Raw genomic sequence first — 14,630 nt, forward strand, 5'->3', positions numbered from 1 at the left:
TTGAAATCGACGAGCGGACGCGAGTGCGCCGATGCGGTATTCCGGTATTCTCGCTGCCGTTGTCCGTGTTTGGTGATTTCGGCGAGTTCGAATCGGTCGGAGATTCGCGGTGTGATATAATTTCGAGGACAATTCGTCTCACTGGGAAACAACGCGTAGCAGGATGTCGCAGGAGGCCTCTGTAAAGTCGCCGCAGTCGCAGGTGATCAGCCTAGCAACTCTGCCGAACTTGAATCTCCAGCAGCTGACGATGTTCAAGCAGCAACTCGACCAGGAGCTCGGAGTGTTTCAAGACTCTTTGCACACGTTGAAGATCGCACAGAGCAGATTTCAGGAATCCGGCTCTTGCCTCGAAAAGATCACGCCAGAAACCGAGGGTGAGTCACGTAAATTTCGTTTCTCAAAACGTTTGTGGAAGTTTATTTGGAGGTTAGGAATAATCGCGATAACCATTCGCAGAGTAATGTGATTAGACACAATTCTCTGCTGTTATAATTTAATTTCTACTATTTTTTTAACCCAAAGGTAGCTATTTGAGTTTTTTTATACCTCAGCAGCGAAAAAATAGAGCTCGGCAACAATAATTTTTATTCCTGATCAAGAATCTACATGTTTCTTTCATTTCTTTCTTATTTTTTAAAATAATGAATACAAATGAATAATACAAAAAACAGCTAAGAGCCGAAGCATGTTGGTTTTGCTTACAATCTTTTTAATAATTAATAATATTACAATTAATAGCACAAATGTTTCGGCCATTGGTTTTGGCCATCTTCAGTGTGAAATTATTGATGTGTAGTTACAACGTCGTTGGTTAGTGCGTTGAATACAAATATCCGGTAAAAATATATATGTTCATTATCTTTTTAGATTAAATTTCGTGTTCATGTTGTCAAGGTCTACCATGGTAACAGTTATTGTGACACGTTTACTGGGACTTCTCGTATATTGTGTGTAACTGTTGTTACATTCGGAATTATACAGTATTAATCCGAACGTAACAACAGTTACACAAAATATGCGAGAAGTCCCAGTAAACGTGTCACAATAACTGTTATCATGGTAGACCTTGACGACATAAACACGAAATTTAATCTAAAAAGATAATGAACATATATATTTTTATTGGATATTTGTATTTGGTACAATGCACTAACCGAAGACGTTGTAACTACACATCAATAATTTTACACTGAAGATGGCCAAAACCAATGGCCGAAACGTTTGTGCTATTAGTTGTAATATTAATTATTAATTATTAAAAAAATACCTATTGTAAGCAAAACCAACCTGCTTTGGCTCTTGTTAGCTGTTTTTTGCATTATTTATTTATTTATTATATTTTTAAAACTATATATTTACATTAAAAATTTTAATTTAATGAATATAAATTTATATAGTGATCTCGAATAAATTATAAAAAAGGTAATTATCTGTGTGAGAAGACTAGGTGAATATTCTTCAGTTAGATTAGTTTTAATTGCTTGCAACTATAATCTTTTTCTAATTTATAAATCTTGTAAGGGTAATTATTTAGTTTAATTATCTCCTTTATAATGAATTACTTTTTACATTATCTTTCTATTAGTTCCTTTATATTAGCTTTATATGACACTTTCTGTTACAGGCAGCGAAGTGTTAGTGCCTCTGACAGGTTCTATGTATGTGACTGGAAAACTAGCAGATGCGAATAATGTGATTGTTGACATTGGTACTGGTTATTATGCAGAAAAGAATATTGAGGCTGCAAAGGATTACTTCAAAAGGAAAGTGGAGTATGTTACTGAACAAATGGAAAAGATCCAACAGGTTGGAATTGAAAGGACCAAACTGAGAGAAGCGACGATGGATCTAATAGAAGCAAAAATTCAGCCTTCAGCCTGGGAGGCACGTGGAAAGCGATAGATTTCAAGTTAATAATTTTATTTCATATTTTGTCATGAATGATTTGTTATCGTTTGCATCTTCAGAAATCTTGATTAAATCTAATAGCTTTGAGATACTACTGCGAGTGCATCTGATTTTATATAGCAATAAGACGGTTTTATTATAATCAAAACGTACACGTTTTGTGATATCACCCTGTCGCATTTCATTTATTCAACTTTGTCTATTCGATAAATCAATATACAATGGATTTTTGTACAGAAATACATGTTTATATATATATACTTGTTAGAATTAAATTAGAACATATTCCTCACTAAGCTTTTTTTATAACTATAACAATTACTTTTACATAAGATCGAAGTAGTAATTTATTAATTAACTATTCGTGTTAATTTACTAAATACTTATGCTGAAAGTAAGGCAGAGAGTAAAGGATGTTCGGTTCGGTACTGAAAATTAAAATAATGAAGGTGAATTGTTTATTCATATTTCATTAAAATAAAATTTCACTTATAAACAAAAACAGTGTTTACCTATAACCATGACAGGACCATTGCGACGGCCACAATGTTACAGAGGAGGTATCAAAATCATTATCAGAGGATAGAAAAGACGGTACAATATTCAAATAAGTCGTCGATAGTTTGGCGCGACACCTTGTCGATCTATTACATAATAATACGACATGTTATCGGATTACAAATCTACCCGCGGTGCGGATGTAGATTTCATACACGTAGATAATTCGCTAAATTTTTTTATCCTATTTACACGAATAACATACGCTTGGTATTTATTTCAACAAAAGATCTCTTCCCAGGTTTTATCCCATTTAATAATTTCAAAATTTTACAAACGATTTACTCCCTCCATCCCGATACAATCATACGCGTAAAACAGATTGCGAGCTCATTGATGTTATCTCAGGTTGCATAGCAAAAGTGCGGTCATGGCAGTGACGTAGAAATATTCTGCAGTACTCTTGGCTGCGCTACCTGCAATAGAAAACAATGTATAAATATAAGTAGGAAAGTACATCTTTTATAAAAGAACTTATATAAAAGAGAAAAGTTTTCCATTATGTTATAACATTGTGGTAGTTAATTAGAATTTTAAATCAGTTTTGTTGAGGAATATTAAAGTTTTGTCACTTTCTCACAAAAAATAATTTTCATAAACTTTTATTTTTATTTATTTTTATAAGATAATAAAGGTGCAAGACATAATAATTCGTACCAATGGATATCGTACCGTAGGATGATTCTCGTGTTCCTAATACGGAAGCCAATCTTGGACGTTCTTCCTTCAGAAATACCTCAGCTGTTTTTTTATATAAATGAAAGACATTTGCGTGACAAATAATCGTTAATCTGCTCTCGCTAAAGCTATTTTGCATTGTCTCGAAGTCCAACCCAGCAACCGTCAAGTGCTGTTGATTGTCGTCAACTTTCTCAGAGATATTCATAACAAAGCTCGAGTTCACCTGTAATGAAAAAAATGTACCGTGTTTATATCAATATTTTGTATGATTTTAAAAGCTGTTTCTGTATCCCTTAATTTCTTTTTTTTCAACTCTAGAGTGCTACTGTAAATAAAATTTTATCTAGATGTTAATTCAAGTTTTCATTATTAAAATTTTGATAGTTTAAAGTAATATTTAATAAGATCTCTTCACATTACAATAGTGTTATATAATTCAATTGTTCACCTTGCAATCTATAGTTGGAAAACCTATATTAACTCTGGCGGAAAAATTTTCTATAAAATTCTAAAAAACTACAAAAAGTTACAAAAGTGTTTCAATTCTAGCATTTCCAATTGTGTAATTTTTACAGAAAAATGCTAGAATTGGAACACTTTTGTAAATTTTTGTAGTTTTTTAGAATTTCGTAGAAATTTTTTCGCCAGGGAATATCAAACACCTTGCAATCTATAATTGAAAAAATTGTTAAAAATGTAATAAAAATTATCTTAAAATTATATAGGTGAATTTTCAGAACAAGAGTAATATTTGAAACTCAGAAAAATATTGGTAGCACTCGAAGGTTCATTTTTGTTTAAAAAGTGAGAATAAATGCTCGGACAAAATGACTTCTTCATGTATACAAAATCTGGACTGAACTTTTCGTTAAGTGGCCGCATAAGATACCCTGAATATAAAGATCGTAAAACTGTCGATTTCCATTCGCTCATCAATTATCAGCGAAATGTGGCGGTGATATGCCGCGGTTTGCCGCCCTCTTCGGGCACAGCAAAAGCGTTAAAAGGGCACGATGATTTATGAGTCTCTAAAATCAATTAGCTTTATGTTATATACGTCGAGGCCTGGTTCACTTTACGACACAGCCACCGTGCAATTAAGCCGCGTACTTATTGCAAGTAAATTAATAATTATTTCAGAGGGATTTCCTCGTGTACTCTAGGAAGTCCCCTGGTTTTCTTGTTACGCCATATGGAGAGTAATCGTCCAATAATAGACAGCGCTACCTGTTTCAATTTCCGAAACGCTCGCAGGCCTTGCCGATAGGTCATTAAGATGGGTGATCTTATAAAGAATTAATTAACTGGGGAAAATACAGATAGATAATTAGGCAAGCCGCTTCGATATATTAAGGGCGGGTAAAACCTGCGGAAGAACAGGGTGGAGCGACGACTGGGGTACTAGTTCATCCTTACTGCTTCCTGCCACTCGTTTACGCGGTAACACGCCTCCCTCGGTAGCCGTAAATGATTTGCGGCGCATACGGCTATAACCATGATGTTTATCGGATTCTTAGGATGCTCGTAAAGCGTCCCAGATTACCGGCTCGCTGTACCAAAGTGAGAGTTCCGGATTAAATGGAAGCTGTTCAGAGTGCGCCGACACCAGAAGAGGATCCCAGCGCGAGAGGAATCTTTATAATTTCCTGAATCGCCTGATTCTGTATATCCGCGCGCATAACGGGAACGTCTCGTATATTCGTAACCGATTACGTGTGCGCATTTATTGTGTGTGTGTGTGTGTATGTGTGTGTGTGTGTGTATGTGTGTGTGTGTGTGAGTGATTTTACCAATTTTCTCAGTTCGCGATACCGTCTATATGGCGCCGTCGTGAATTTATGTCGCATTTCCTGTTGTTTCCATGAGATTTCCACGCACATCTCGTGCGCCTCTCAAACTATATGCACGCACGGAGAACAAGCACGCGCTGCTTCCTCGAGACCCTTAAGCTGACAAGCTGCACTCGTCGCGAGGATCGTCTGCGACGTTATATTTTACGCTTAATGCAGTCAATCACGTATAAGCAATTTTCTTTAATGGAAAAGTGGATTTTTCCCGTTGCTTTCCGAGAACTATTAAATTTTTACATGCACGCAAAGCGAAAAAATAAGAAAGGTATTTAAAAGTCATTCATTAAGTCGGTATTTAAAAAGTATACCCATATAGCACATTTTATCCGAGGAACATCTTGAATACGTCCTAAGGATGTCCTCTAGTCGTCTTTAAAACGTCTCTTGATTTGTGCTGTATAAATAATTCATAGAAGTTATAATTTATATGCTTTAATTTGAAAAGGATGTCGATTACATATATCTTTTTTTACGAATTTAGATAGTAGATACGAACGAAGGAAGTCCTTTTGTTAGTATCGATTATCTACGTATCCTGAAATAGAAATTCCAAAAATTAAACATTTAAATAGCCACTGTAAATGAAATAATGTGACAATTGTATGTTAATGTAACTTTGAAGAATTAATTTTTTTGTTACTATGGGACGTGTAGCTCCATTAAATGGAAAAGAAATAATTAGTATCTTCTTGTAAGTGTATATATTTTAGAAAATTGTTGTAAAGGCAATATAAGAGCTTTAATTTTTATATGCCACGCGGAGCGTCTAATATATACGTGTTGGCTTTTATAGATGTTTGACGCGTTTGTAAACGCAAAGTTAAAGTCAGTAGAATAAGCAGGTTACAATCAGACATGAAGAGCTTTTCATATTGACAGCATTATCACTAATGGCAGTAATGAAGAAAGAAGCAACAGATTACAAAGTGAAGTATCATGTCAAATGAACAACGTAATAGTTTATTTCAAAATCACCATTATTGTTACATTCACTGAAATAGTCTCATCGAAATATAATAAAATTGATAGATGTATGAAGCAATATTTTTCAATTTTTCCCCCAAAGTACCGAATAATTGAAACATTTTTTCCAAATTTAAGAGAATTGCGCATTTATCGGAATACAAACTCACCTGATCAAATCTTTCTAAATTAGAAAGCAATCGAAAAACTCGAATGGTCAATTTGTCAATTGGAGTTGTTCATTCAGTAGGACTGTTCGGAAGATAGAAATTGAAACTGTCGCTCGGTAGGAAAGGGCGGCGGAAAAATTTTACGGTAACAGTATATCCGGGAACAAGACACGGGTTGAATTAATATTTATAGTATTTTGTGTCGTGAGTCAGCGAGAATGTTCAAGAGGGGGGGGAGGGGATCTATCGATGCTTTCCACATTCATCAACCTACCGGTTTGCCGTTGACAGTCCACGTCACGTTGGCTGGAGGATTTCCCGATGGTACCGTGCAGTTTCCACGTACAGTATCACCCACTGCATAGCGCAGCTTCTCGATCCGCAGCGTCGGATCGCCGTTCGGCAGACCTGTAATTCAAGGTATTTTCTTATAGCGACAGCTGAACGCGATTGCGCAGCGCCAGAAATACGGTTTTTGTTATATGGATAACGGACACGTTCGACTATTGTCACGTCTGCGTCTCCTACGCTGCTGCTACCGATTATAAAAACAGTCTTGACACCGCGAAACCGCCACGATACTTTCGATCCGGATCATTGTGTCAAAGAAACAGGTCGCGCAGAAATCGCGAATGACACTTCTTGCGCTATTTAGTGACCTCTCGAGCGGCGTAACGAATATCTTTAGAGTGCAAATAGTTCGAGACATACATTTTTTTTTTTATAAATATTAATGAAGTAATATGTCCGCCTATCTTTAGCTTTATGACAGTACCGATATCAATTATGTGCGTATAAACGTAAAATGGTAAACAAAACAATAGTCCTTCGTTTTTATATCGAGAAAGCACTTTCAAATCGCTTTCCATGCAATACATCGTGCTTTGTTAATTGTCCCGCAGTTATATGAGCCGTTGCACCGAACACACGGGGATACGCTGGGCGACGCGTTAAAAAATGTAACTTTTATCCGTGGACAATGGGGGAGAGGATTTCCGTCTCTATACGCGGATATCGCTGTGGCGCGGCGCGGCGCGTTGCGCATCTCGGGGAAATTGAATTGGAAGAGCGATGCGCGTCCGCCGTAAATTAGAAGTAGCGTTTCCGTACAAAGCCCGAGGCGTTGCGCCTTCATAAATATAAAACGCGTTCGTAGTTCTACTCAAAATTGGCCTTTTCGAGTCCTCGCGATAAGTCAGCGGACGTTTCCGCGAACATCATCGTCATTAAAAGCGAAGAAGCTTTCGAGGAACTTCACTCGCGACATATATATACGTATAACGTATCGCGTAAATCTCGGGGAGGATCATTATAACGTCCACAGAAGGCAAGCGAGTCCCTCCTCGCGGTAAACTGTCAAGGAATTGTCTCACTTTCCCGCAACGCGACGACTTCCGCCTCGGGCCGAGTCCTTCCTCTCGCGCGACGAGTGCTCCTCTCAAGGACGCGGCCGGGGAAAATTATCATTTTCAACCTCGTCGTGTGTCGCGTGGAACGGGATGACCGCCGGCCCCCGTGAGAACTGGGAAAGAGGAAACGGAGTGCCCGGTCGAGAGAGCGGCAAGGAGCGGGATACACGGAGCGAGATACAAGGAGAGTTTTGAACCCCCTTCCTTTCCCCCCCCTCCTCCTCTTCGCCCTTCTCACGATCTAGTATCTGGAGCTTTTACGAGCGATCTGTGATCGGAAAGAGGAGGCAATTACCTCGTCCCTTCGAAAGGGGGATCGCTGCCGTGCTCGTGCCGTCGTCGTTAGGTCGACGCACGACGACGGCGACAAGGAACGGTGGGAACGAGACCCGCGACGCTCTCTTCTCGACGATCTTCGCGTCTCCTTCCCTTTTCGCAGCCGCCGCCGCCCGTCTCTCTCTTTCTCTCTCTCTTTCTCTTCGCTTAACTGCGTTTTAATTGGGTGCGATTACGGTGACAATACTAAGTCGTCGTGTAGGATAATCAACGATAATGAAAGGCGCTCGCGAGAGACACGCGAGAGGGAAGAGAGGAAGAGACGACCCTCGTATCAAGTCGTGGGCAAAGGCGACCGAGAAAAAAAGAGTTTAGCGGGTCACGACCGAATCCGCGATTCATCACGGATCCTCATCCTTCTCCGCTGATTGTTAACTGCCCTCGAACGGGACGGGATAAAATGTTTTTATTGAATTTTAACAATGTGCGTCCCAGCTGGTGCGGAATGGATGTCGCTTATATACGAAGGACGTTTAGTTCGCAAAAAGCGCTGTCTCGTAGCGAATTGGTCGCAGCAATTATCCGCGTTACGAACAGGAATTATATGAGGCGATCGTGCGCGCCCGCCGAAACAACGTTAGCCGATGGAATAGTAGTTATAAATTAACGATATCCATTTAACGCTTTAATGGCGTCAAATGGCGAAATTAACGGCGGACTTTCACGCTTTTTCAGCTCGCCGGACGAGATGGGATGAACGAAGAATTCAATAAGCATCGCCAATCGAAGAATTCTGTCTTGCAGACAGGTTTATTGCGTGCTTATCAAGGCTAATGACGCCTAGCTTTTTGTCATCTCGCACGGTGTAAGCAGCTATCTGTAACGTTAATTTGTAATTTCCCCTCTGACGCGCAATACGAGTGAGAAACTGGAATTAATTGTACATTTCACAGCTTCCATGTAATCTGAAAAAAATGAGAACGACTTTCTTGATTGTCATAGTTTTTAGATTGTCAAACTTTTCAAGTTTGATAAATTTTCACAAATTTCAGTGGTTAAAAACTTATCAAGCATTATTTTATAACGTAAAGCTCATAAAATATAATTTCAAAGTTTATAAAATAAAAACAATACACGGAAAGAACGGTTTCGTCAAAATATCTAAAAATTTAACTATAGATATAGCTCTGACAATAATGTCAAATTATTAAAGTAATTATGTAGGGCATTCAAACTGATTGTCAAAAATCTTGAGTGTCATAAAAATATGAACATTCAACATATTTTTAAAATTGTAAACCAAATTAAACCAACAAAATAAAATTATAAAACAGTTTGTATATACAAATGCGATGGAAAATCATATAATAGAAAACTTGTTATAAAGGTATTGCAACAAAAATACTAAAAAATGTGCACGAATGAAGAGCGTACATACCGAAGTTTAATTTATGTTACGCGACATGAAATAAAAATTCGATGTTACAGAAAGCACTTATCTACCTGACGTTGTAAAAACATGAAGATTAAAAACCTATTTTAGATTATATTTTTCTCGCATATTTCAGCAATTTTGCACACAGTAATTTTTCACTTTTTTACCATATTTTTCAACTGTTAAATGGTTGAGTATCTCTCTGATGTTTTCCTGCATATTATGTGCCGAGATATTATTTTGATTAAAATTTCAGTATTTCATTACTACAATTAATCTTGTAATTAATTAGCTGCAATTGATTATTATATTTTGCGGACAATGCTTTCACAATATCATATTTTAAATGTTAATGCGTGTGTACGAGTAACACTATAGGCTCTTTTGGTCACATATTTACTCATATCGGAATTCATAGGAAGGTATTTGTTTGCTCAGCTATGCGTTCAGCTACACCTTTCAGTCCTCGCAGTACACATATCGTATTATCTTCGCTCAGATGTAAAATACGTTCCTCCAGATACTCACTAACTACGTGCATGTAACCAGAAACCATTACAGTATTAAACGAGGGAGAATCTCCGGAGACTTCGCAACGATATTTGCCAGTATGATTGGGCTGTACATCCTTCAGAACCACTCGATGCGCGTCGCTCCGATTTGTCTGAAATACAATTAACAAGTATTATTTATGATGACAGAGATATGTCCATAAATTATGAATTATTTGTATAACCAATGTTATGTATGCAATAATCGACAAAATCCTGCAATTATAAAGTTCACGTTATTCAGATCGTATTGTGTAATATATGATCATAAATATACATGTAATATTTGGATATGTATAATGTACTTTAAAATCGTATTAAAGCAAAACGTTTCAACAAGTAATACACTTTACATTTTAATCCCTTCATTTAAAAGAATATTTATTTATTAATATTTGTAATAAATTTATTACCGTGTATAAATTTATTACCATTATAACGTTTTATTATCATTTATATTAAGTATTCATTAGTTTATCAAATATCAACAATAAAAAAACATGCATATTATAAAATTCGTGACCATTTAGTTTGACGATTATTTAAAAACTCTGTACCGTTTTATTTATGTATATAAATGAAAGATGTTTATTATCGTTATTAAGAGAAATATCAGTAATTTGAAAAATTTTTAATATTTTAAAAAGTTGGTTTATAAAACCATATTATACCTATTTCTCTTTTACTTTCGGTGCATTAAATGACCAGCGCTAGGAAGATAAATTATATAATTACACAAGTCACTCCCATAATACTGTTCGCAATATTTCATCGTTATACCGATATCGCAACTACAAAGACGACGTCTTTTGTGATGATATTTCGTCACGGTAAAACTATACCGTTAAAAACATCAAGATTAATAACTCCCTCCTCTTTCTCTGTCTCTCTTCAGAGCAAAAAAAAAGCCATACGAGGCAAGATGAAAAAGGAGCGGGTCGAGATCAGACGGATGAATTACATATTATTTCGTGTTGTAAATGACCGACAATGGTCATAGGGGAGGCCTGCTGAAAATTTTTGAGTTAATTCAACATCAACCACGGAATTAACCGACCGTATGAGCGAGTGCCCTGGCAAGTGCCATTTATTGCAAATCGATTGCACTTACTCGCCCCCTTTGACGTCCTCGCGCGCTGGCTCGTCCGCGGCAAACAATACCCTAGCAACAGGGATTAATCATATGTTGCCGGTGGCAGCGTATATAAATCACACAATTAATTTTCCTGCGGTTTGCTTCGTGTTTGTGGCAACGGCACGCGCGTACATATGCCGCATTAGGATGGACGACCATAGCGATGGAGAATTGAGTTTAATCTCGAGGAATGTCTTTAAGCTTCTTTCCAGCTCATAAGCCGAAAAAAGGAGCAGCGGATACTAATATCATTCTAATTGACTAAGTTTCTTTCAAACGTTAGAGTCGCAAAGCGCACGGAAAGAAATTACTTAGAAGTAACGTGAATGTCAGTAGTTATAATTTTTCTGTCATTACTAAAAGTTAGCTATTAAAAGATAAAATACGTTTGCTGCGAAATGCAACTTTATTAAGTTAAAATTAAAGGTGTATTTTAACTAGAGGAGGATTAGAACAATAACAATTGTTTTTTAATACTTTACAGGAACAAAATTGTAAATTCAAATTGTAATTGTTTATGAGACGCTGGCACGTATATTTTATTCTAGCAGCAAATATTTTTTGTAGTTAGCTGCTACATTTAAATAACTATTGTAAAGAATTCTTTCCATTATTAGTATAGTTGAATTATAATAGTTAATTGTCGAAACTGCAGTGTAAACTGTATCAACGAGCTTCGGTTTTTCGCGAGGCCGAACTTGTGTCGTGTCACGTTTTAACTGTATAAATGTAAATTGTCTCTTTGTGATTTCCAATTGAAACACGCATTGCCATACGTGTTATACCATATCGAGCGCAATAAAGGTAAAAGAAAGGCGCAATCAACATGCACTAATAGTGCAATAGTACAATTATACGAAATTTCGCGGAAATTAGTACGTAGTAAGTTACCCGTGATTGGAGTGGCTGAATGATCGTTATATTTTCGGATATTCAATTATATCTTAATTAGCCATTAACTCGCATATCGGACCGATCGGCGTGAAGTTGGCCGCCGCGCGAAGTTGGCCACCGCGTGAGCCTCGTCATTTTTGCTTATTCACGGGACGCCACTGGCACGGGACGGTTCGACTCCGCGTCGAGCGGAGCGAATTCAATTAGTAACAGGTTTAATTGGTAAGTTGATCGCGACTCGCGACACGTAGACATTTGTTAATCACGCAGCTTCGAGACGCACGACTCAGGCGACTCGTCGGTGGTCGAAACGTTGCGTTTTTTCACGAGAATACTCACGATGTCGGTAGATTGGCAAGTACGCCGGAACGACCGGCCGATAATATGACTGCCGTATCTCGTGACACTTTCATCCTCGATCTTAGGCTTTATTGGACATCGATTCGCCCACGTCCCTGACTCAAGATGATAGCCTCGAATCGCACGAACGCGTGTGTATTACGCGTGTATCAAATATCTATCATCGAAGATGTCGAGAATGCCAAAGGCGCAGTGACGTCACCGCTGCTTCACGTAGCGGATGGTGCGTGAAGTTGGTCGCGCGACTTTTCGTCTGACATTCCTCCGTTTATGCGTCGATATGCGGGGCATCGACCGAGCATCAAGTGACATACATACGCTGATAGAAGAAAAAAGTCGAAATATTTAGAACCAAATATTTCTTGCGGCATGATTTTCGATGTTTATTAGTTATAAAAAACTTATAAAAAACTTCGGTTTTAATAACGAAATATACATGTTCTGTAAAATATTCTGTGAAATATACATTTTTATAAAATATCTTATTTAAAAAGGTATAAGCATTTAACAATGGGTAAAAATAAATGGTTTATTTGCTAGGAACAAAATTTTTATTTCGTTAAAATAAATTAAACAAAATTTAAACAAAATTATTAAAATAAATAATTTGTTAGAGAAAAATACTTAAAATTTTTTGTGAGATATAATGTTTATTTTATTTAAAAAATTTAATTTCTGAGAAATGAACTAATAAATAAGAACAATATATTTTAGAGAAATGTATATTTTCTTTTACTAATTTTTTTATTTTTTAAAAATATCGAAGAAAACATCACAAGAAATATTTGGTTTAAATATTTCTACTTTTTTCTTTCAGTAATAATTTATTTTATTCTTGCTTCGCTCAATTTTTTTCCCGCATATTATTCTTTTGCGATGTATAATGATGCACATCTCGTGTCGGATAACATGTCATATAAACTACAAAGTGTCGCACGATCAATATTGCCGTTATCTATATAAAATTTTATCTATATAATATTTTATCTATATAAAATTTAGTAGATGAAGAAATAGCTTTGTCTTATCTTTATGTAAATTATTAGAATGTATTTTATTTTTATCTATATAAGATTTTATCTATATGAGATTAAAAAATAATTTTTTTTTTCAAATTACTTAAGTTAATGTGAACAACAACGAGTATGAAGTTTTGAGTTTAACTTCAACGTTCAAGTTAATATTATTCAAACAAATTTTTTTGAAATATAAACTACAAATTGCACAGATAAGAAAATAGTAGTGTCATGTAAAAGTTGCCTAAAAATTATAGATGCAAACTTTAACAAGAAACTTTTTTAGTTATTATAAAAAAATATGAGTTATATATTTCTTCTATATTAACATTGACTTTTATTTACGTATTGAATCAAATCAAAAGTGAAACGTCTTGTAGGATTATAAATGAAAATATAAACAGAAATGAAAACCGAAAATCTTTTGATACTATATTTGACTAATATAGGATCAGATATTATATTTTATTATTATTTAATACTGATCCGCATATTGGACTAGTCCTTGGTGAAAATTTTTTTAGAATTTCTATATAATATCTTAGAAAATTTTTCAGATTTCTTAATCTAATAGTTCAGAATACAGAATCAGTGTTGAAATATAAAACTTATGTTTTGATATAAAATTACTTTGTCATAGAATTCAATTGGTTTAATGTATTCTATTTCTCATTTAAGATCCCTTTCGCGAGTGAGTGTGAGTGTAACGAGGAGATCTAAGAGGAAGAGGAAGTCTGGAAAAAGGCATCAGGCATCGGCGGAACAACCATGAAGGTATTTTATTATTAACATATAATTTCTTATTTGCGAAATCAATGCTTATTTCCATTTTCTACATTCGTATGATTCGTATGATTAAGTAACAATTAAAAAAAGAGTGTTTTATCTACAAAAACTATAGACTTTTTAAAACTTTTAGCAAATTATATAATTATTTTATTAAACATCTGCTTATGAACAAAATAAAAAATCCCGTGCGCGCTTTAATTATTGTTTGAAATATCGACAAAATTTTTAGGACGCTATTATAATTTGGATTTTATGTTTCTTTGTTACAGGTCAACGTAATATTATTTCCGCTGCTGCGCATCGTATCAGTGAGTACTAAATTGACTATCGATCGTTTGACTTAGAAACTATCCGATCTCGATATCTTAGACTGTTAAATTAATACATTGTATACATCACTGAAGTATCGTATATCCCAATATATAAATCTTCGGAATATTCTATAAACAATACAATAATGTGGCTATTTAAAATAAAAATTAGCTGTCTTTATTATTATATTTAATAAACGATATTTTTATTCATGCTTGCAAAAAGAGACAAATAATGGCATTTAATTTAACAACTAAATTATAAAACAACTCGGTACTTTTGAACATTAAAAATCTTCTAAAATTTTTTGCAAAAAACAC

At 35.6% G+C, this 14,630-nt stretch overlaps 2 protein-coding genes across 3 annotated transcripts in view; one reads left to right on the plus strand and one right to left on the minus strand.

Moving 5' to 3' along the window:
* The first annotated feature begins 22 nt into the window (after positions 1-22).
* On the plus strand, positions 23-2,167 carry LOC105832553 (prefoldin subunit 5). Its single transcript, XM_012673627.3, has 2 exons — positions 23-377; positions 1,628-2,167. The coding sequence occupies exons 1-2, from the start codon at positions 164-166 to the stop codon at positions 1,903-1,905; spliced, it is 492 nt and encodes a 163-aa protein (XP_012529081.1). The 5' UTR covers positions 23-163; the 3' UTR covers positions 1,906-2,167.
* The window catches only part of LOC105832552, a gene marked incomplete in the record, with an annotated part of 27,771 nt that continues 15,208 nt past the window's right edge, over positions 2,068-14,630 (minus strand). Inside the window, 4 exon segments of one of the 2 annotated variants that reach the window (XM_036288135.1) lie at positions 2,068-2,885; positions 3,142-3,373; positions 6,408-6,541; positions 9,782-9,917. In XM_036288135.1, coding sequence (XP_036144028.1) covers positions 2,809-2,885; positions 3,142-3,373; positions 6,408-6,541; positions 9,782-9,917 — 579 coding nt within the window. 2 annotated transcript variants of the gene reach the window in all.

Source organism: Monomorium pharaonis, chromosome 6, assembly GCF_013373865.1.
Source record: "Monomorium pharaonis isolate MP-MQ-018 chromosome 6, ASM1337386v2, whole genome shotgun sequence".
Lineage (NCBI taxonomy): Eukaryota > Metazoa > Arthropoda > Insecta > Hymenoptera > Formicidae > Monomorium > Monomorium pharaonis.

What these genes read in the sequence shown, in the direction of transcription:
- LOC105832553 (XM_012673627.3), top strand. Translation starts at nt 164, where the DNA reads ATGTCGCAGGAGGCCTCTGTAAAGTCGCCGCAGTCGCAGGTGATCAGC. An exon ending in GATCACGCCAGAAACCGAGG is followed by an intron (nt 378 to 1,627) that starts GTGAGTCACGTA and finishes TTTCTGTTACAG; the next exon opens with GCAGCGAAGTGTTAGTGCCT.